The sequence below is a fragment of the Berghia stephanieae genome, chromosome 5 (genome assembly GCF_034508935.2).
Source record: "Berghia stephanieae isolate SIO BIC M18660-M18661 chromosome 5, UCSD_Bste_1.3, whole genome shotgun sequence".
NCBI lineage: Eukaryota > Metazoa > Mollusca > Gastropoda > Nudibranchia > Aeolidiidae > Berghia > Berghia stephanieae.
In genome coordinates this window covers 76,932,405-76,957,026 of record NC_088364.1, presented here as the reverse complement: position 1 = coordinate 76,957,026, position 24,622 = coordinate 76,932,405, and the positions used below count along the sequence as shown (strand labels likewise).

The window sequence follows — 24,622 nt, the reverse complement described above, 5'->3', positions numbered from 1 at the left end:
TGTAGACATCCGTAAACAACCAAGGGAATGGATGTAGTAGGTAGGTGTTATGTAAATCGTATGGATCAGGAAAAAGGTCGGATACTCACACATGAATAAATTATGGAAACAATGCAGTGTGCTGGCGTAAAAAGATTAATAGATAGATAATTAGACATAATAATAAATAGATGGGTGGACGGGTGGACGAGTGGATGGATGGATAGATAGAGAGGTATCGTGATAGATAGATAGATAGATAGATAGATAGATAGATAGATAGATAGATAGATAGATAGATAGATAGATAGATAGATAGATAGATAGATAGATAGATAGATGGAATATTAGAGTTCACTTCCTCTGTCGCATCAGCTTAAGCCATCTCAGAACAACCAATAGATCTTGCTTTTGTTATCATCCTCCATTCGTCAACACCATGTTAAGCTTGCATAATACGTAGTTTGAATTTGAGAATTCTGCTTCCTTGGTCTCCTTTTTCTTGTGCAATTGGAAATACCCAGCGGCACTAATGAGATCGTTTACGTAAAAAAGGTACTATCAAAATAGATAGATGGATTACTGGCATATGAAAATGATTTATCCCTCTCTCTCTCTCTCTCTCTCTCTCTCTCTCTCTCTCTCTCTCTCTCTCTCTCTCTCTCTCTCTCTCTCTCTCTCTCTCTCTTCCTTTTTCTTTTCTTCCACCACTACTATTATTACTACCACTACTACTACTACTACTACTACTACTACTACTACTACTACTTCTACTACTACTACTACTACTACTGCTGCTGCTGCTGCTGCTACTACTACTACTACTACTACTACTACTACTACTACTACTACTACTACTACTACGACTACCACTAACTACTACACTACTACTACTACTACTACTACTACTACTACTACTACTACTACTACTACTACTACTACTACCACTACTACTACCACTACTACTACTACTACTACTACTACTACTACTAATACTACTACTACTACTACTACTACTATTACTACTACTACTATTCCACCTCCTCCTCATCCCCCCCCCCCTCATCCTTCATCTTCGTCTCCTCTTCTTCTTCTTCTACCTCCATCTCCGCCGACTTCATCTTCTCCTCCTCCTCCTCCTCCTCACCCACCTTTCCACACCAAGAACACATGATTGCAAAGTAGGGCCAGAAATGCCATAATGTAATCCCAGAGATACTAACAGGTAAATACTGACATCACGCCATGGTTGTGTGTCTTCATGTAGACCTACGATGCTTTTAACATACACACACACACAGAGAGAGAAAGAGAGAGAGAGAGAGAGAGAGAGAGAGAGAGAGAGAGAGACGTGTACACGTACATACAACTTTGCCCGAAACAGATCCTTCACAACAGTCGTCTAACACACATCACTACAACTAAAAACGTGCTCAATACACATATATTATTATTGTTATTCCACAACACTTGTAATGAATACAGGGTCATATTATAACAAGAATATTGTGAGTAGATTTGGGCATGCGAAATCATCTTTAAAATAAACAAAGTTGCTAAATAATGCATCCTATGCGAATATTCCTGACTCAGGGGAGAGGGGGGGTATTGTCGGCCGTGCCGGTTATCATAAGAGTACAAGTGAAAATACATGAGTTGGTGGAATAAGGGTAAAGAATGTTCATGAAACGAAGTTTGTTTCTAAATAATGGCTTGCGTGCGGTTTTAGTTTTAGGGAAATATTGAGAAGCGGATGATATAATAATATGGCAAAAACCATGGAACCATAACCTCAAAAAATTATAATATAACCATGAATCCTCAGTACGCAGGGCAAGGATTTCGAAGTGAAGCCAAGAGAGGGGAGGGGGGGGGGGGGGGGGCGGAATTTCGTCCGTATAGAAATTATTGTCACCCTCCCCAAGAAATCATCATATGAACTAAATCCAAATCTTATATTATTTAGCTTCTAAACAATTCTGGCTTAAAACCGATTTCATCTTCTTCGTCGTCGTCTTCTCCTTTTTCTTCTTCTTCTTCTTCTTCTTCTTCTTCTTCTTCTTCTTCTTCTTCTTCTTCTTCTTCTTCTTATTTTATTATTATTATTATTATTATTATTATTATTATTATTATTATTATTATTATTATTTATTATTATTATTATTATTATTATTATTACCACTATTTTAATTACTTTTTTCGCCTATTACAAGAACTGTAACCTAACAATAATTGCCTATTTGGACAATAAAGATTATTATTATTATTATTAATTTGTCTCTTTTATTTGTAAATTCTCGATTTCGGTTTCGAAATATCCTTGAACTAACTATCCCAACCAGCGACCAGCTGAGCTCAAGCCCTTGGGTCTTGTTCCATGCAAGACGTAATTACCTCTGTGCGGTATGACACTCGCTTTCGGATTGGAAAGTCCTGGGTTCGAGCCTCGCTCGGCTCATAGTTGAGTCCTTGGAAAAGGCTCTTTACTCACATTCTCTCACCATACTCAGGTATAAAATGAGTACCTGGCCGTTAACAGCGTTGTCTCTGTCCGAAAAAAAATTGTAATATCGCCTAACAGGCGTCATGTCCCGTCCTACGTGTTAAATGTTGCTGTTGACCAGGGACCCCTTGTAAATCGCTTTGAGAACGTTTAGTGGATATTACGCTATAAAAAAAGCTCAATATTTTTATTCGTAAGTTCAGAAATAGTTCACGAATAGAAGATATGCCTACTAAATTCAGCTAAACCAATAAAAGGCAAATGAAAGACGAGTTAAACTCTTAAAGAGTTTCATTCGTGCAAGAATATCATGTCCTCTGTTAAAATTTCATTATGAAAATATTCTTTGTTTTTTAAAGGATTTAGGGCGCTAACAACTTTGTTTTTGTTTTTTATATTATCCCAAAGTCAGTGAAAAGACTGGCCAGAAATCGTTTGATTGTTGTTGTTTTTTTTTTTTTTTTTTTTTTTTTTTTTTTTTTTTTTGTTGTGTTCTTAAGGGTTTTACGGCGCATGCGACACAATTAGGTCATTTCAGCGCCAGTAAAAAAGGAAGACAAAATGATAGTAAAATAATTTACAATTGAAAGCACACGAGAAAAAATAAGAGAAAGGGGAAGGGTTGAAATAGGGAACAGATGTAGATTCCAAGAGCACACTATCCGTGTCCTCAGTTTGAGATCACCTAAAGGTTTCATCCTGACACAAGGCACAGGACCCTACTAAGAGGAACTCAAATGTTTACAAATATTTATATATATGTAAAAGAAAAAAAATAATACAATTCATGAGAGGGATTATTTACAATGGAAAAAAAATATCATCTCCCAAAACTAACTATAAATTTGACTGTTTCCCTCCCAGCCAGGGCCAGGACAAAACCAAGTAATCTCATTCCAAGACAAAGACAGAATGCAAGTTGAAAAACAGATATATCTAGGGAGATGGAAGATACGGTAGGTACCTCTCTCTCTCTCTCTCTCTCTCTCTCTCTCTCTCTCTCTCTCTCTCTCTCTCTGCCCACTATGGGAGTGGCCAGAGGTCTCACCCTTCAACTATTGATGGATTCAAATTGACCCTCATTATCCCTGCCAGGACCAGAAACACCGAGCAGTCTAAAACATAGGTGCGGCTATGTGGTCTAGTGGTATGACACTCGCTTTCGGATCAGAAGGTCCTGGGTTCAAGCCTCGTGCTCGGCGCATAGTTGAGTCCTTGGAAAAGGCTCTTTACTCACATTCTCTCACAGTACTCAGGTGTAAAATGAGTACCTGGTCGTTAACAGCGTAGTCTGTGTCCGAAAAATTGTAATATGATATCGCCTAACAGGCGTTATGTCCCGTCCTACATGTTAAATGTTGCTGTTGACCAGGGACCCCTTGTAAAGCGCTTTGAGCAACTTTAGTGGATATCGCGCTATATAAAAGCTCAATTAAATCCAGAACAAAGACCGACAGCACCGTTATGGCAGATCTGCCAACTCCTACGAAAAATGCGTAGAATTAGGAAATTTTAGCTCAAAGTCATGGAAACTTCTTGAAAATGAAAATTGATGCCAGACTACACAGTTTAAAGGATTTTGGTGTTATTTAACCCTTATGGAGCTAAATTGTTGGTCTATAAATTTAACTATTGCGACTTCTACTTTTATTCATCTTAAAAACTATCGTCGTTTGTTTTTAAGGGTTTTTTACGGCGCTTGCAACCCATTTAATTAAGGTCACATCCTGGCATGGTAGTTTGTTTTTTTTGCATCGCTTGCGGCCGAAAAAAATGGCAAAATATCACTGCGGCCGCAAAATCTGCATTTTTTTGCAAATTTTCGAGATTTTGCAAAGAAAAAAAAATACATCTAATCTAATAATGTTTTTAAAAGGAAAAAAAAAAAGAATTTTTTTTTATTTGACTTTGATAGCTCCTGTAGAACGTGAAAGATAATTAATGAAGAGTAGTTTCTTTTTTACTATCTATTTTCTTCTCTTTTACCGGCGCTGATTTTGTACATTTGTACATTTGTTGCATGTGACGTGAAACCCTTAAAAGCAAACAAATACCTTTCTCTTTCATGAACTAATTATGGGTTTTTAGGAAAATTAACTGCAAATTTTACTGTTTTTATCTTGCAAAATTTGGGATTTTATTTTGCAAAAAAACCGTCATGTCAGCACATCAGCGCCAGTAAAAGGGAAGAAAATGGGAAAGTAAAAAGTTCTAAAATTACAATTGAAGTACCCAAGAACCTAAGAAAAGGTAAACGTTCTAGAATTAGAATTGAAGTACCCAAGAAAAGGAAAGCAAAAGGGGAATTGGTTCAAATAGGAACCAGATGTAGATTCCAAGACCACACTATCAAAGTGTAATAAATTTGAGATCTCCTAAAAGTCTCATCCAAACACAAGCACAGGCCCCCACTCTGATGTATACACTCAAACGTTTACAAATCATATAAATACGTAAACAAAAAAAAATATAGTGCATAACAGAGAAGTGACTTACAAGGAAAAAAAATATCATCTCCCAAAATTAACTATACATTTGACTGTTTCCCTTTCAGCCAGGGCGAGGACAAAACCAAGTAATCTCATTCCAAGACAAAGACAGAAAGCATGTTGGATAACAGATATAGGGGGAAGGAAGACACAGTAAGTACCTCCCTGCCCACCGTAGGAGGTCAGAACCCCACCCAGGCCTTTCTGCTGGCCATAGAAGACTCCATTTAGAAAAAGAACTCACGACAAACAGAAAAATGATGCTGATGATGATAATAGACATTTATTTACAATACAATGTTAATGATGGCTCTGTTAAATTACAGACAAAAGGTCCCTGGATATTTTATAAAATCAAATATTACACATTTCTGATATCTATCAGTGTGAATATAATATACAAATGGACAATAGAGGTCTTTACAATATCTCCATGTCAATATAATATACATTGTAGTGCCAATCATATCAACATTCACAAGACAATTTCTCAACATGTTCATGAACGTCAGTAACAAAGAAAGAAAGAGAGAGAGAGAGAGAGAGAGAGAGAGAGAGAGAGAGAGAGAGAGAGAGAGAGAGAGAGAGAGAGAGAGAGAGAGAGAGAGAGATGATAGTGTCCAATGGGTATAAAAAAATAAACCCTGATAATTTATCTAAAAAATCGTCAAAATAAATTAATAATAAATGGTAACATGAGATGTCTTATTTTTTAACCTAAATTGGATTCAATAGTCTGATGTCACGCGCCCGGCAACGGCGGCCATCTTGGTTCTAAACAAAGAAAATCTTTACTTTTAATTCTTCATGCTGGCTAGAACTTTTCATTCCCTTTTCATATGCCTTGTGATCAGAATGTGTAAAAGTCAATACATGATCAAATTGATGGGTTTTTTTTTCCTCTGGATACGCGTTTAAGCTCGCCGGGGAAATATTTCATACGGCGTCCGCCATTGTTCCGATAGTTTAGAGCCAGTGTTACTAGGTTACCATACGTCATTAGGAAGGAAGTGACAATACGACTGTTGAAGACTATTGCTAACTTCTATTTATTTGCTAAGAGACGTCCAACCTATTGGAGTGTTTGTCCTTACATTGTAAGAGTACTTACTTACAGCTAATTAAAGCATCAAAGTATTCATTTTGCAACATTTCCTTTCTTCGTGGATGGTGAGTGTGTGTGAATCTCAATCTCACGACAAAAAAATTTTTTAAATAATAACAAGAACAACAATAATAGTAGTAGTAATAATAATAATAATAATAATAATAATAATAATAGTTTAAAATGCATGTCTAAGCCGAGATAAAAATCTGAAACACAACAGCAACATAGTTTTTTCTTTGTCAGGCATTATTTCATTTCATTCTTACCCACGCCCTTTTCAGATTTTTATCTATTTCGGGTGATTCCTCCCAACCGTTTCCTTTTCACAAGTATGTAGACAATAATAACAATTGGAGAACTTTGGACAACACGGGTGATTTATGTTGAATCAGACATCTTGTTTAATGGATTATCTATTATTATATTCCTTCAAGGTAAGCCTATGCCACAATATCTACAGAATCTTTAAATTCTTTTTTAACTCACTCAACCCTAACACCGACCGTATCCGTAGTTCACCCCCGGGTTACTTTTACCCCATGCCTATTTATAAGACAAAATATAGGCATAGAATCAAAGCTAATGTTTTTAGTTTTTACATGTTAATGATAATTGAATAAAACTATTTATGTACATTCTCATTTTCAATACAATTTTTCCAATATTGAAAAGTAGCAAAAATCTCTAGGATTGAGTGAGTCAAAGTTAAAGACAGTAACAATTGACAGCCATTCTCTGGATGTGAAGTTAATAAAACAAAAATTATTTTCTTAAATTAAGCCCAAACACAAAGCATTGTTCGATGCAGCCATCCAAATATTCCATGAAGAAATACAAAAAAGTTCTTCGAACAAAAGCCTGATCAGATGTCTGCAATAATCACCCATTTTGTCCAAAGTGAGTAAATGTCAGGTTTTAAAATCTTGCCCAAGGACAAAAGAAAAAGTCTAGAGCGGAGCTCAAACCTGGGCTATCCTTTGTCACAGTGCTTAACAACTCGGCCACCAATACAAAGGCAGTTTTTTTATGAAGTACTTTCCTCCAGATCTAACAGATCCAGCCACCTTTTCGCAGCTATGGATAAACAAGGACTACCTTTTTTTGTAATCTCCTAAATACTACATCAAACTTAACCAAGCCCAATAGATAGTATGCAGATGACGTCACTCAGGCCTTTGTTATTGTTTTTGCCATCCGCGTTTGTGAGTTGTTCTCACTAAACTGTATTAACCGGACTATAAAAGCTCATGGTTACACAGAGTTTGTGTGTTGGTCCGTTATACTTCCGGATGGCAATGTTGTGAACTCCTTGGCCAAGCGCATTCTATCTATACTTACGACTATAATTTCAATTTTGAATATTTAAATGCTTATAAATGAACAAGCTGGTTTCAGAAGACACAGGAGTACTGAAAATCAAGTAACCTACATATCCCAAGAAATAGAATACTCGTTTCAGGATGGAAAGAAACAAATTGTGGTATGGCCACAAAGTGTGGAAAAAAGGTCTGGTATATAAACTACAAAAATCAAAAGTATCCCATAACATGCTCAACTGGATACAAAACTACCTAAAAACAAGAAAGGCAAGAGTAACAACACAAGGTCACAAAAGTAGAGAAGCAAAACTAAAACATGGAGTCCCACAAGGTGGAGTACTATCACCTACACTATTTCTTCTCTATGTAAATGATATAAGAGAAACACTATGTCGAGGAGTGAAAATGTCGATGTACGCAGATGACCTAGCTCTGATTAGCTCTGACCAAAATTTAATCAAGGCACAACACAGGATGCAAATCACACTGGATAATATCAAAGAATGGACTGACAACTGGGCGATGAAAATAAATGCAGTGAAGACAAAGTTCACAATATTTAGCCTCTCCCCAAAAGACGAAAAAGCAAAGCTACGTATTGAAGACCATGAATTAGAAAAAGATGACGCACCAAAATACCTAGGAGTCCATTTTGACCCAAGACTAACATGGAAAAATCAAATCAGCAACAGTCAGAAAGTTGGGGTAAAGCGAACACAACTCTTGAAAAAACTAGCTGGAACAACTTGGGGAGCTAGCTCCGATATACTGAAACAAACTTACACAGGATATGTGAGACCAGCGCTAGAATACGGGATATCTGCATGGGGAAACTGCTCCAAAACTCAAATGGAAAAACTGGACAAAGTGCAAAACAGCAACATGAGGATAATAAGTGGAGGAATGAAATCGACACCGATTCATGCAATGGAAACCATAACAGGACTTACATCTCTATCAGAAAGAAGGGAATCAAAAATTTTGAAACAATACACAGACGTGAAAACAATGACAGATCAGCCTCTTCACGCTAGAGCGCAACAAAAGAAAACTAGGCGGCTGAAAAGATCCCACTTTATTGAAAGAGCCCAGCAAATTGAAAAAGATCACGAACTTGACGGAATAATGACCAAAAATGCAAAGCAAATATCAGAGTACCAATTTGGAAAAGGCAAAATCACTTGAAAATCAAGACTTCCGTTGGTGACATTTCAACAAAACAAAAACACGGCGAAGAAATCAAGAAGTCTGTACAGAAGTGCATAGATCAAAACTACCCTGAAAAAAAATGGACAAGAATCTATACCGATGGTTCATGCAATAAAGAACACACATGCGGGGGCCTGGGAGTGCACATCGAGTACACAAATGGTCAACAAAAGGAGATCAGCAAACCGACTGGTACTCGCACTTCAATCTACAAGTCAGAGACAGATGCAATCCATGAAGCTGTTAAGCAAATCCTCTCAGAAAATGAAAAACCAAGACACATAGTGATTTTAACAGATGCTAAGAAAATTCTGGAGGATATAATGATGTCCTTTGCGGATGATATAGACGCCTTGGTGGAAGACCTCATGAAGCTAAGCAAGTTTAACAACATGGTACTGCAGTGGATTCCAGGACACTGTTGGATACTTGGAAATCAGATCACTGACCAACTGGCAAAGGCAGGCAGTCGCATGCAGCAACCCTCCCCAATGTACTCAACAGGAGAAATTAACAAAATGGCCAAATTTATCCAGTCTCAGAGATGGAGAGAGAAGCACCCAGAATACAACATGAATGACCCAATCAAGGTGCTCGACAGAAAGGAACAGGTCATCATCTTCAGACTGAGAACTGGACACAACCAGTTAAAGGAACACATGTGGAGGATGTCCAGAGCAGGTGCCTCTGGACAATGTGACTGCGGACTTGAAAATGAAAATGGACATCATGTCCTAATGGAATGTCCAAAGTACAACCAATTGAGAAGGAACTTCTGGCCTGACCCAACCCCATACTCAAAGAAGCTGTACGGCAGTGAGGACGACCTCAGGACCACTGTGGGCTTCATTCACCAGACCGGACTGACCATGTGACGTGACGGGAACGAAGAAGAAGAAGAAGAAGAATATTTAAATATCCCCTAAATAAAAATTTAAAAAACAAAAACAACTTAAGCATTTATATAGTACAATATTCAATAAACCGGCTCAAAGCACTTTACAAGGGGTTCCTAGCCAACATGTTTTTATGTTTTAAGGATTTTACGGCGCTTGCAACACATTCATGTTATATCAGCGCCAGTAAAAAGGAAGAAAATGGGATAGTAAAAAGTTCTAGAATTACAAATAAAGCACACAAGACAAAGTAAGACATAGGGGAACTGGGAACAAATAGGTATCAGATGTAGATTCCAAGAGCACACTATCAAAGTACTTAGTTTGAGACCACCTATAAGTCTCATCCGGACACAAGCACAAAATCCAACAAAGAGAAATACACTCAAATGCTTACATTATAAATTCAAAATAAATATAATAATACATATCAGAGAGATGATTTACAAGGAAAAAAATATCATCTCCCAAAACAATAACTATGCATTTGACTGTTTCCCTCCCAGCTAGGACTCCAGCCAGGGCCAGGACAAAACCAAGTAATCTCATTCCAAGACAAAGACAGAAAGCATGTTGGAAAACAGATATAAGGGGATAGAAGACACAGCATGTACCCCCTGCCCACTATGGGAGGTCAGGAACCCCACCCAGCCTAGCCAACAGCAACACTTCACAAAAAGGATGAGACATGACAGCTGTTAGGAAAGTTTACAATTTTATACGACAAAGACAATGCTGTTAATGGCCAGGTACTAATTTTACACCTGAGTAGGTTGAAAGTGAAAGAATGTGAATAAAGAGCCTTTTTGAAAGACTCAACTGTTTACTGCACAGAGCAGGACCCGAACCCAAGACCTGTAGGGTTGAAGGCGAGTGTCATACCACAAAGCAACATTGCCACAATTCACACCTATTCAAGGTGTCAGGCCACACAAACACTAGATTTGTACATGTGTAAAAGTAAAAATAAGTCCTTCGGAACCATTTAGCCCATGGAGCCGGAGTTTATCCCAGTTTCTACAGCATGAAACAGACAATAGCAATTTCTTGCTACCCTTTAAATAGGATACTAGTCTATCATAAAGTACTTCCCACCACATCTAACAGAGCCAGCAACCCAACAATCACCGCTGGGTGGATAAAAAAATCTCGACTGCACACGGGATCGACCCCAACCCTTTGCATGTGAAGCGACAGAGCTATTGGGATCCAATAATTTTTGTATGTGTGGATAGAAATAAATAAACAGTTCAGCACCGATGATGATGATGACCAAGATATAATGTGATGAATATTTACAATGCATGAATAGTAAATGTAATAGTAATATCAAGTGTGTTGGACTATAGGAGCTTATTATCACAAGAACTGTGCCGTACAGCGATAAAACCCCGTATAACTGTAAATTCATATTTTCGAATAGTCCAGATCTATATTTTTTTTTATTCATCAAAAGTGATAGAATGTTTAAAAAGACCTTTCGATTGATACCAACTTTGCATCAATTCTCCGCTTAGTTATTGTAAAAAGTTGAAGTAAAATTTGAACAGTTTTTCGGCTCTCCTGTAAAATCGGGTTTTGCCATTATACAGGGTTTTGTCGCTGTACAGCAGAGCTGTGCTCTTTATGAGAAAATTTCAAGCTTTTATTTTTTTAAAATTTTAGCAAAGGGAATCCCTGAGAAAATTAAAGTGCAAGTTTTGCTCATAAGTCTGTGTACGATTTAAATATCTTTAGAGTAACAATTGCCAAATGGAGACGACATTGGAAAAACATGCAGACTTGAAATATGTCGCGCAAAGCTTCTCTTCATCAAATGGTATCACCCTGAATCATAGAAAAGGATTCATTATTCATCCCGCCTAACGGTTGCCTTTAAACAACTGATGCTTTCATTTCATAAAAAATCAACTGCCAAATTCCAGACAAAATTTCAAAAAGCTGGTTTTCCAGATTAAGCCAGCAAAAGAGACATCCCTGATTTCTCATATAATTTATAAAGAGGAAACCCGAAACGTTCATTTGATATGTTTTTGTAATTAAATGAAGCTTACATTCAATTTCACATTATTATTTATTTCTTCGAGCTTCGAGCAGAAACATTTACATATAATTTAATATAACTTAGTAGAGACTCAGTAGCCAATCGTATTGTTAGGACATTACCCATTGCATCAACCCATCAATCCACAGTGACTCGAAGCAACAAACCTTGTCTGATTAATCAAAAGATAAATGCGATATTGGCAAGTGGAAACAAGAGCACAGAAAATCATACATTGGTCATAATATTATATGCAAACAGAATTTATATAGTTCTAATTTATCAACAAATGGGAAATGACTGGACGAGCTATTGAAGCCCGATGAGTTTTTCAGCCGGTTCATATCGCCACGAATCCTCTTGTAATTTCCATGCCAGCTCTCTCAGGTAATTGAGTCTCTGAACGTGGAGGTCTGGGGATGAGTTAGATCATTTATTTATTTTTAGAAGTTATATTATGGTACATGCAAATCTTTTAGATATTCCAAATGCATTAATTTTAAGGGTTTTACGGTGCTTGCAACACATTTAGGTCATATCAGCGCCTCCAAATGCTTTAGAGAAAGAAAAGAAAGATGAAAAGCAGGAAGTTTGTTCATTTTAAGATATTTTTCTCGATAATGGAGCATGCGGGTTTTTTTTCATTCTTTCAGCAGAAAAAAAAGTAAACTAATAAATAAAAAATTCATTAATAAAAATAAGTGGCATTGGCTAATTTATCAGTAAAAGTCATAATGTACGGAAATGATCAGGTTATCTTCTCGCGAAAAGGAAGGGACAATGTCATTTCACCACACACATCCAGTCCTGATACCCAAAATCCAACATTGTTTTGTTTTTTGTTTTTAAGGGTTTTACGGCGCTTGCAACACATAAGGTCATATCAACGCTAGTAAAAAGGAAGAAAATGGGATAGTAAAAAGTGCTAGAATTACAATTAAAGCAAAAAGGAAAAGGAAAGACAAAGGGGAAGTAGTTCAAATATGGAACAGATGTATATTTCAAGAGCACACCGCCAAAGTACTTAGTCTGAGATCACCTAAAAGTTTCATCCAGACACAAGCACAGAGGAATACACTCAAATGTTTAACAATCATATAATATAATATGTAAACTAAACATAATACAATGCATAACAGAGAGATGATTTACAAGGAAAAAAATATCATCTCCTAAAACTATAACTATACATTTGACTGTTTCCCTCCCAGCCAAGGAACTCTGGCAAGGATCAGGACAAAACTCATTCCAAGACAACGACAGGAAACAATTGGAAAATGGTTATGGGGGGATAGAAGACACAGCATGTACCTCCCTGCCCACTATGGTTGTATCAAAACAGAAAGAAATGATCAAGTCCAAGAGCTGACATCACTGCTTGCTACATTCATTTTTCTTTTGTTATTTTCCTCTATAATTTCACATATATGCCTATTTTGAACATTACAGATCAAAATATGAGATTTTGTTTCAGTCGTCAAACATCAGTGATAATTTAGCTGCATATATGCTGTTCTCTGAATTCAACATCAGCAAGACATGCCACGTAGCAGTGTTCCTTGTCTTCTTTTTTTTTTAATACGACCAAATCTTAAACTAGTCATGCTAATTAAAGTAAATCAATGCCTGCTCTTCCAAGACATTTGCCTAAATTAAAAATTATAGATGCGAGAATATGTACTGTACATGAATAGTGAAATAAAACAAAAACAACATTTTAGAAAGATGCTTTTGTTGGCAGACAATAACAAGTGCACCTGTTATGCCAGTAAAGTTAAAAACTGAGCAAGGTAAATTCTAAGTAATTTTATTTTATGAAAACTTGTACAATTTTCTGTTAAGGAATGTAATACTAATACTGCTTACGAAGTCTTTCTCATATTTTATTTAATGTCTAACAGGAAATGAGAATATTTGACCACATAAATTTATCTTTTCCAGAAACAAGATTGAAGCCTTTAACAAGCAATACAAAGATCACAATCTCCACATTTTGCAACTATACTATTATCAAATTGACTGAATAGGCATTAACCACTGCAACCTCATACCTTTTTTGATGTAATACAAATTCATGTCAGTGTCCTGTTCCAGTTGGACTCTGTAAATCAAGGATGCAGCGGGATCTGATGAAAAAAGGAAATAGAAATACACATGTGAAATGTGTTGATTCGTTGTCCAGTGGTAAGACACCCACCTTATCACATGTAGGTCCCTCCCTCGAGTTCCATTGTTGAGTGTGCACAGTCGAGTCCTTGAAAACGACTCTTTACACACATTTTCTCACAATTCTCAGATGAAAAATGAGTATCTAGCTTGTACCAGTATGCCTCCCATTCAGGATCATGTCTCATCCTACATATTGTGTTGCTGCAGGACCCTTTGCAAAGTGTTTTGAGCTAATTTTGTCGATATTGAGCTATACAAAAGTTCAAAGATTCATAAATTTTCCAATGTATAAAAACAAAATCCAAAAATAAATAATTGATCACCTAATAAATTGAACCACAAAAGAACGATATAACGACAAAGATAATATATGCAAACCCACGATGCCAATTTAAAAAAAAAAAAGGACTTTAAAATATCAAGACATTGACTTTGAATATCAGGAATACACTCAAATGTTTTACAAATCATATATAATATGTAAACAAAACATAATACAGTGCATAACAGACAGATGATTTACAAGACAAAAAATATCATTTCCCAAAACTAAACATTTGACTGTTTCCCTCCCAGCTAGGGTATCCAGTCAGGGCCAGGACAAAACCTAGTAATCTCATCCAAAGACAAAGACAGAAATCACGTTGAAAAACGGATATATAAAAAGGTGATGGAAGATACAGTAACTGCCTCCCTGCCCACTATGGGAGGTCATGAACCCCATCCAACAGTTAATGCCTCTAAAGTCTTAAGTTATTAAAGTTCGTTACATAGTTGAGAGTGCTTGTTTTTATGGACTATTGTCAAATCCCTAAAAATAAATAATATATAATGGCCGCTCTATTTCTCCTAAAGTTCGAGAAATAAACTTGATCTCTAGTATTACTATTTTTTCTAACACCGTGCTCTGAACGCTCGGGAAATAAACTTGAACTCTATTTCTCCACTGTGCTTCAAACGCTTGGGAAATAAATTTAAACTCTATTTCTCCAAACACTGTGCTTCAAACGCTTGGGAAATAAATTTAAACTCTATTTCTCCAAACACTGTGCTTCAAACGCTTGGGAAATAAACTTGAACTCTATTTCTCCAAACACTGTGCTTCAAACGCTTGGGAAATAAACTTGAACTCTGTTTCTCCAAACACTGTGCTTCAAACGCTTGGGAAATAAACTTTGAACTCTATTTCTCCACTGTGCTTCAAACGCTTGGAAATAAATTTAAACTCTATTTCTCCACTGTGCTTCAAACGCTTGGGAAATAAATTTAAACTCTATTTCTCCAAACACTGTGCTTCAAACGCTTGGGAAATAAATTTAAACTCTATTTCTCCAAACACTGTGCTTCAAACGCTTGGGAAATAAATTAAACTCTATTTCTCCAAACACTGTGCTTCAAACGCTTGGGAAATAAACTTGAACTCTATTTCTCCAAACACTGTGCTTCAAACGCTTGGGAAATAAACTTGAACTCTGTTTCTCCAAACACTGTGCTTCAAACGCTTGGGAAATAAACTTGAACTCTATTTCTCCAAACACTGTGCTTCAAATGCTTGGGAAATAAACTTGAACTCTATTTCTCCACTGTGCTTCAAACGCTTGGGAAATAAATTTAAACTCTATTTCTCCACATGTGCTTCAAACGCTTGGGAAATAAATTTAAACTCTATTCTCTCCAAACACTGTGCTTCAAACGCTTGGGAAATAAATTTAAACTCTTTTCACTGTGCTTCAACTTGGGTAATAACTCTTTCTCAAACACTGCTTCAACGCTTGGAAATAAACTTGAACTCTATTTCTCCACTGTGCTTCAAACGCTTGGGAAATAAATTTAAACTCTATTTCTCCAAACACTGTGCTTCAAACGCTTGGGAAATAAACTTGAACTCTATTTCTCCAAACACTGTGCTTCAAACGCTTGGGAAATAAATTTAAACTCTATTTCTCCAAACACTGTGCTTCAAACGCTTGGGAAATAAACTTGAACTCTATTTCTCCAACACTGTGCTTCAAACGCTTGGGAAATAAACTTGAACTCTGTTTCTCCAAACACTGTGCTTCAAACGCTTGGGAAATAAACTTGAACTCTATTTCTCCACTGTGCTTCAAACGCTTGGGAAATAAATTTAAACTCTATTTCTCCACTGTGCTTCAAACGCTTGGGAAATAAATTTAAACTCTATTTCTCCAAACACTGTGCTTCAAACGCTTGGGAAATAAATTTAAACTCTATTTCTCCAAAAACTGTGCTTCAAACGCTTGGGAAATAAATTTAAACTCTATTTCTCCAAACACTGTGCTTCAAACGCTTGGGAAATAAACTTGAACTCTATTTCTCCAAACACTGTGCTTCAAACGCTTGGGAAATAAACTTGAACTCTGTTTCTCCAAACACTGTGCTTCAAACGCTTGGGAAATAAACTTGAACTCTATTTCTCCAAACACTGTGCTTCAAACGCTTGGGAAATAAACTTTGAACTCTATTTCTCCACTGTGCTTCAAACGCTTGGGAAATAAATTTAAACTCTATTTCTCCAACTGTGCTTCAAACGCTTGGGAAATAAATTTAAACTCTATTTCTCCAAACACTGTGCTTCAAACGCTTGGGAAATAAATTTAAACTCTGTTTCTCCAAACACTGTGCTTCAAACGCTTGGGAAATAAACTTGAACTCTATTTCTCCACTGTGCTTCAAACGCTTGGGAAATAAACTTGAACTCTATTTCTCCAAACACTGTGCTTCAAACGCTTGGGAAATAAATTTAAACTCTATTTCTCCAAACACTGTGCTTCAAACGCTTGGGAAATAAACTTGAACTCTATTTCTCCAAACACTGTGCTTCAAACGCTTGGGAAATAAACTTGAACTCTATTTCTCCAAACACTGTGCTTCAAACACTTGGGAAATAAACTTGAACTCTATTTCTCCAAACACTGTGCTTCAAACGCTTGGGAAATAAACTTGAACTCTATTTCTCCAAACACTGTGCTTCAAACGCTTGGGAAATAAACTTGAACTCTGTTTCTCCAAACACTGTGCTTCAAACGCTTGGGAAATAAATTTAAACTCTATTTCTCCAAACACTGTGCTTCAAACGCTTGGGAAATAAACTTGAACTCTGTTTCTCCAAACACTGTGCTTCAAACATTGGGAAATAAACTTGAACTCTATTTCTCCAAACACTGTGCTTCAAACGCTTGGGAAATAAACTTGAACTCTATTTCTCCAACACTGCTTCAACTTGGGAAATAAACTTGAACTCTATTTCTCCAAACACTGTGCTTCAAACGCTTGGGAAATAAACTTGAACTCTATTTCTCCAAACACTGTGCTTCAAACGCTTGGGAAATAAACTTGAACTCTTTTCCCCAAACACTGTGCTTCAACGCTTGGGAAATAAATTGAACTCTATTTCTCCAAACACTGTGCTTCAAACGCTTGGGAAATAAACTTGAACCTATTCTGATGCTTTGAATAAACTTGACTTTTCCAAACACTGTGCTTCAAACGCTTGGGAAATAAACTTGAACTCTTTTCTCCAACCTGTGCTTCAACGCTTGGGAAAAATAAACTGAGCTTGGAATACTTATTATTTCTCCAAACACTGTGCTTCAAACGCTTGGGAAATAAACTTGAACTTTTTTCTCCAAACACTGTGCTTCAAAAAACGCTTGGGGAAATAAACTTGAACTTTTATTTCTCCAAACACTGTGCTTCAAACGCTTGGGAAATAAACTTGAACTCTATTTCTCTAAGTGCTTTTGGAAATAAACTTGAACTTTATTTCTCCAAACACTGTGCTTCAAACGCTTGGGAAATAAACTTGAACTCTATTTCTCTGAATGCTTTGGAAATAAACTTGAACTTTATTTCTCCAAACACTGTGCTTCAAACGCTTGGGAAATAAACTTGAACTCTATTTTTGTGCTTGGAAAACTACTTTTTCTCCAAACACTGTGCTTCAAACGCTTGGAAATAAACTTGAACTCTATTTTCAATCCTGAATGCTTTGGAAATAAACTTGAACTTTATTTCTCCAAACACTGTGCTTCAAACGCTTGGGAAATAAACTTGAACTCTGTTTCTCCAAACACTGTGCTTCAAACGCTTTGGAAATAAACTTGAACTCTATTTCTCTGAATGCTTTGGAAATAAACTTGAACTTTATTTCTCCAAACACTGTGCTTCAAACGCTTGGGAAATAAACTTGAACTCTGTTTCTCCAAACACTGTGCTTCAAACGCTTGGGAAATAAACTTGAACTCTATTTCTCTGAATGCTTTGGAAATAAACTTGAACTTTATTTCTCCAAACACTGTGCTTCAAACGCTTGGGAAATAAACTTGAACTCTATTTCTCTGAATGCTTTGGAAATAAACTTGAACTTTATTTCTCCAAACACTGTGCTTCAAACGCTTGGGAAATAAATTTAAACTCTATTTCTCCAAACACTGTGCTTCAAACGCTTGGGAAATAAACTTGAACTCTATTTCTCTGAATGCTTTGGAAATAAACTTGAACTTTATTTCTCCAAACACTGTGCTTCAAACGCTTGGGAAATAAACTTGAACTCTGTTTCTCCAAACACTGTGCTTCAAACGCTTGGGAAATAAATTTAAACTCTATTTCTCGAACACTGTGCTTCAAACGCTTGGGAAATAAACTTGAACTCTAATAATTCAAATTCTCAAATGCTCAGCAAAATAATGCTGAACTCTATTTTCCCGAATACTCTGTAAAATAGGGTTAAGGCTATACAGACTATAGCGGAATAGCCTTTAGTTGAGGAGACGAGCTTTCACTTCTTCTTTATTCTTATCTTATCTTACTAAAGGTTTAATATAGGAATTGTCCTTTAAAAGCCTTATGGCGTAAAACACAAGAAGGCCCAAAATGGGGGTCTCCTTTTGAAATAAACTTATTTCTATGAAAAAATCCAAATTCACTTATTTTTTTGTGTGTTTTGTGTTGATTTATGGTTAAGGAACCTGTGTGAGCAGTTTGAAAAAAAAATTTTTGTTGTTATTAAGATATTGTTTGTTGAAGTGTTTTTTTATGGGTTTTGGCGACAACAAACGTTTTCATTTCAGCCACGGTAGTTTCGGAAAACTGCGTTAAAGAAACATGAAATCAACTCAGAAATTCTTTGAATGGCCATATTTTGTGAAATAAAACATTAAAAAATCGGAGAATGAGTTTCATTTTTAAAAATAATTATGATTTCATGCTTAAAATAAAGAAAAACGGCCGTTTTAGAAAACACAAAGTTTTGGGGACTTCGTAATTCTTCCATAGCGAGGCTCTTACTTCCTGTAAAATACGAGTCAAAACATCCGGTGTCTACATCGTTTTTCCATAGCTGCAGTTTTTGTTTACGACCCTAAAACGTTATCCGATAACTTCGACGAGTGAAAATTGGTAAGTTGACTATTTTTATTATAATTTTAAGTATTTTAGTATAATCAATGTGAAATTCAAAGGATTTGTGTTAGTTTTAATGCCCGTTTTTCTGTGTGTCGCTCTTCCATAGCAGTTTTTCCATAGCAGAATCAAGCCGGCTTCGATTGTTTTGATTCTGATAATTCCATTTCTAACCCCTGAAAGTCGATAATCGACTTATTTTATTGTAAATATATGATGAATAACAAGATAGAAACCCACAACTACGCAGGATGATGTTATTTTGGCTTGAAATGCCTTGATTTAATGTGCGATACGGCAAAGTTTTGCCACAGAATAGCGAAACCAATATGGCGGCTGATTCACGATAATGGCATGGCTGGCGACCCATAAGAAATCAACTAAATTTAGATTAAATTTATGAAAATGATAAATAGACGTTATTTTTATCAAATTTGAATAGAATTATGTTCCCTTTCATTTAATTTGATTCCCACCATTTTTCTTTCTTGTATGATTCAGATAACATCAGTAAAATTTCTCTAATTAGTTGTACATTTATTTCAGCTACTTTTCTTCATATAAATATTTCAATGATTATATGTTATTAGACTCATTATTAATATTATTTGCTAATTTGTATATTTTTCTTTGGGCAGGTTCTTTTATTATTTCATATTGCATTACACTTCTTAACATATGAGATATAAACACAACTTTCTATTTGACTTTAATGTAATACCAGAACCATATTTACTTATCTTTCCCAGATCAGACTGTCCAGTGGTGAAGGTGGGGAGTACCTCAAAATAACATGCGAGATAAACAAGCTCACAAAGACTTTTTTTGCTGTTGTAAGAAGTTTTTCATACCTTTAATGCAATATTTTGTAATATTTATAACTCATTTTCATGTTTTATGAAGTTGCAGGTGGTAAGTAAGCTGTTGTTTGACTTTGAAATTTGAATTTTTTTTTTATGATAAGAATATACCTATCATCTTGTTTCTTGTAATATTTCCACAGGTTTCAACCCCACCAGAGCCTTCTTCTGATGCTCCATTCGTGCGATTCATGCGGAAGGGCCCTGGCAAGAGTTATGTGTTTGGTGATGTTCCAGATGAAAGCTTCATCAGTCAGGGCCCTCTGGACAACTACCGCTGGACGAAAGTGCCCTCGGAGCAAGTTACGATTGATAACAGGGGGCACTATTTTTTAAAATTATAATTGATTGTATATATTAACCTTTATTTGTATTTGCTGTAAATATTAGATTTATTGATTATTTATAACATTTCAAGGAATTTTATACTTTAAAATAAAAAAAACATGAAAACTTCAAATTTTTCCGACTCGTGTCCTTTTGTATTTTTTTTTTTTTTTACATTAAAAAAAAAAAATATGGCATGAATCCTGCTATTATTTTGAGAAAAATGCATGGGCTGCTTAGTTATGCTGTTTTAAGATGATTTCAAATGCCTGGGGGCAGGTTTGCATTGAAATTTTGGTGATCCTGAGAATTACCAGAAATTTTCAAAAAAACGGATGAGTTGTCTTTCTTTGACAATTTCTCTTCATGTAAGAGGCCTGCTGCTCTCAAAAGCTATTTTTTCTGAATCTGCAATGATTAACCTTTCATTTGATACCAAATATGATGTGTTTGGAGTATTTTGAAAATTGGTCAAAATGGGCCCCAAAATGAAAACCCTCTGAGACCCTTTGTGTTTTCCGCCTTATACAATAGTTTATAATTACAGAATCTCATATCGCTTGCATTGTATCATTCTCTGATGGTTTTACACAACTTTGAATATAATGAAAAATGTATCAATTCGACAATGTAAAAATCATAGAATTGAAAATCGGTCATGATCGAATGAATTATAAATGTACAAAGTTCATAGTACAATGAAATATTAATGATAAAAATAATCATGAAAGCAACAACAATAACAATCATATTTAATGTTTGTTTATTTGTTTTTTGTTGTTGTTAAGAAAAGACAGAGAGATTGCTTTGCAAGTTGTCAGCTGTCCAACACAAAAATTAATTTAACTTTATTTTTATTTTATTTTTTTCGTTCATCAATTTTATCTTAGTTTAAAAATTCATTTACTTAGGGTCTGATGGGGGTAGGATTAATCATAAAAATGCCTGGCTAAAAACGATCTCTATTTCTCCGAATGGTCCAGGAAATAAACTTGATCTCTAATTCTCAAATGCTCGGCCAACCTAATGCTGAACTCTATTTTCCCAAATATTCAGTAAGATAATGTTATGGTTATAAAGACTCCAATCTGAATAGATGTTGAGTGAGTTTTTTTCTTCATCTTCATTATTCTTTGTTTATTTAAAGACAGAAGACAAAGAGATTGCAAGCTGTCAGCCGTCCAACACAAAAATATTTTTATTATGGCCACCTCTATTCTAGTAGTATTGCGAATAGTGATTTCCTCTATTCGCAGTAGTACTGCTAATAGTAGATAGCGTTCGCATTCGTAGTAGTACTGCGAATAGCAGATATGGCATTCTGTACTGGAACTAGTATATATCATTCATTTCAGTTGTTTGCAGTAGTAGCCCTCAAGCCTAGAGCTTTAATGTGGATTGGGCGCAAAATATAAACAAAACTACAATATTATAATCACTTATTTATTTTTTAAAAATGAATACTGTTATTATTATTTTGAGTTTCGTTGACCATGTGTCTGTTGTTGTGCAGTGATGGTAGTGTTGATTTGGTGGTTGTGATTGTAGTAGTGGTGCAGATGATGTAGTAGTTGGTGGTGATGATGACTATAAGGATAATGATGATGATGTAATGGTGGTGGCGGTTGCTGTAGTTTCGATAATGATGTGGTAGCTGTGGTAGTAGAGGTAGTTTATTGATGGTAACTTCTATTATTTGCAGGAGCACTGAGATATGAGCAATGGCGAGAGAGAGAGAGATTACTGGAACTGTAAAAATATTTAACTAATATAAATAGCTAACAGTAAATAATACAATAAACGGGGAAGGAACTATTCTCATTAAAGTATTCTGACAGATAAGCTGCTAGATTTCAAGAGGTGAACGAATGGAGAGGTGTGGACGGGGAAATTTTCAAAATAAAACACGATTTTGTCAAGTTTCAGGCTTGAAGGAAAAGTTGAAACGTTAGAAATCCAAATTTTAAGTCACACAAAGTGTTTCAATCATCCCTCCTCTTCTTTCCTTCTCAAACTAACACACACTCTCATTTAACTCTCTAACTTCAAGCCATTCGATAATACGCCATTTTGAACAGAAAAAAAAGTGTTGTATTCTGTGACGGGACAACTAATTTTCAGAGATGGGAGAGTGCTTACTGCGAATGGTCGTTCCACAGTAGCCCCACTATCAGCAGTACCACTTCGAATATAAGCACTTCGTTTTATTATATGTTTTGTTTCAGTTTTCATTTTCATTTCTTTTTCCGTTTTCCAATGTTCTCTTTGTTTCCAAAGATTGTTAACTTATTATTTGGGGGAGGGGAGGGGGGATATTATCCAGCTCTAGAACGTGCTTCCCCTCAGTCCTCATAGAAGTTGCAGAATGCTGAAAGATGGCACGAACTCTCGCAAGTAACCAAAACAAAATCTCGAGGACGGAAACAGGAAGGAAACTGTTTGGAGAAATAAGAGTTTAAGTTTATTTCCCTGAGTGTTTGGAGAAATAGTCACTTCGATTTATAATTTACTTATTAAGTAGTCAACAGTCAGCAGTCAACAGTTTTATTTTTTTGAAATTCAAAGAAATTAAATTATAATTATAAAGAAGTAGAAACCATGAAAATGTCCTGTTCCTATCCACAAATTTTAAACTCAACAATGAAATGTCAACAAACCAAACAACAATCACTGATCACAATGTGAATGTCACTGTGAGAATCACAATTCATTCAATTTCAATCAATCACAATCACACAGTTTGGTCTTCAGACTTCAGGTTGGGTTGGAGTTGGAGATGGGGGTTCTAAATTCTAATTTTTGAAATTGTAACTTTGTAACCTAGATACCTGATGCTCCCGAGGTTGAAGGGCCACCTTTCGACTCTGTCACAGGAGTGGGAGACTGGAATAAGACTTTCTTAAAGTTTATGTTTCCAATAATCGACGACGCTGCCTCGTAGCGGGCCATAATTTGAAAATTCTTTTCTCCCTGGCCTTCCTCAAATCTAAAATACAAACTTCAGGATTTGCCCTACTGAATCGAAACAGAGCGAATTATTAGTGTTACAGTTACTTGCAGTATATTTAAAATTTTCGCATTTTTCAAAGGCCAACAAATGGTTTCGCACATTTCATGAATATATTAATCGATCTTAAGTGATTGAAAATATTTAATATTATGAATATATATATATTATATATATTCTTGAGAAATTGATATACATGGATCATATTGAGCACTCGACAATTAAGGAGCGCGTATAAATATATATTTACATTGTAGACTGTCTCAAACATTGTGGTAAATATTTTAAATAATATCTATCTATCTATCTATCTATCTATCTATCTATCTATCTATCTATCTATCTATCTATCTATCTATCTATCTATCTATCTATCTATCTATCTATCTATCTATCTATCTATCTATCTATCTATCTATCTTATCTATCCTATCTATCTATCTATCTATCTATCTATCTTATCTATCTATCTATCTACTATCTATACTATCTACTTCTATCTATCTATCTATCTTTATCTTACTATCTATCTATCTATCATCTATCTATCTATCTATCTATCTATCTATCTATCTAATCTATCTATCTATCTATCGTCGTTTATCTATCTATCTATCAACTATTCTATCTTATCTAGTCTATTATTATTATCTAATTATTACAATTTTTACTATCTATTAATTAGCTATTTATTAATTTTTGAACAAATTGGTACGCAAAGTGAGACATACATAGATGGTTTCATTATATTTGCAATTAACCACAATGTTTGAGACAGTCTACATTAATGTTTCAGGCTTAATTTGCCATCGTCAGGAGCAAGTTGACAGGTCACATAATGTTCAGCCTAATTTGTCGTCAGAGCAAGTAGAGGTCCATCAATGTCAACCCTACAAATTATGAGGCAAGCAGTAGTCACAGGCATGTCAACTCATACACATTCGGTCAGAGCAAGTAGGGTCACAGGCATGTCAACTCATACACATTGGGTCAGAGCAAGTAGGGTCACAGGCATGTCAACTCATACACATTGGGTCAGAGCAAGTAGGGTCACAGGCATGTCAACTCATACACATTGGGTCAGAGCAAGTAGGGTCACAGGCATGTCAACTCATACACATTGGGTCAGAGCAAGTAGGGTCACAGGCATGTCAACTCATACACATTGGGTCAGAGCAAGTAGGGTCACAGGCATGTCAACTCATACACATTGGGTCAGAGCAAGTAGGGTCACAGGCATGTCAACTCATACACATTGGGTCAGTGCAAGTAGGATCACTGACACGTCCAT

General features: G+C 35.7%; 1 protein-coding gene and 1 long non-coding RNA gene across 2 annotated transcripts; one reads left to right on the top strand and one right to left on the bottom strand.

Annotated features, from left to right (window-relative positions):
* Positions 1-5,229: 5,229 nt before the first annotated feature.
* Positions 5,230-23,360, bottom strand: LOC144973634 (uncharacterized). The gene is made up of 3 exons (XM_078916307.1): positions 23,153-23,360; positions 13,599-13,673; positions 5,230-11,960 (listed from the first exon to the last, which is right to left on the bottom strand). The coding sequence occupies exons 1-3, from the start codon at positions 23,271-23,273 to the stop codon at positions 11,857-11,859; spliced, it is 300 nt and encodes a 99-aa protein (XP_078772433.1). The 5' UTR covers positions 23,274-23,360; the 3' UTR covers positions 5,230-11,856.
* Positions 18,718-20,654, top strand: LOC144973635 (uncharacterized). Its single transcript, XR_013645604.1, has 3 exons — positions 18,718-19,134; positions 19,887-19,970; positions 20,141-20,654. It is a non-coding gene; the product is annotated as an uncharacterized LOC144973635 (long non-coding RNA).
* Positions 23,361-24,622: the final 1,262 nt, after the last annotated feature.

What these genes read in the sequence shown, in the direction of transcription:
- LOC144973634 (XM_078916307.1), bottom strand. Translation starts at nt 23,273, where the DNA reads ATGGCCCGCTACGAGGCAGCGTCGTCGATTATTGGAAACATAAACTTT. An exon ending in TTCAACCTCGGGAGCATCAG is followed by an intron (nt 13,674 to 23,152) that starts GTATCTAGGTTA and finishes TTTTTTCATCAG; the next exon opens with ATCCCGCTGCATCCTTGATT. An exon ending in TTTGTATTACATCAAAAAAG is followed by an intron (nt 11,961 to 13,598) that starts GTATGAGGTTGC and finishes ACTCATCCCCAG; the next exon opens with ACCTCCACGTTCAGAGACTC.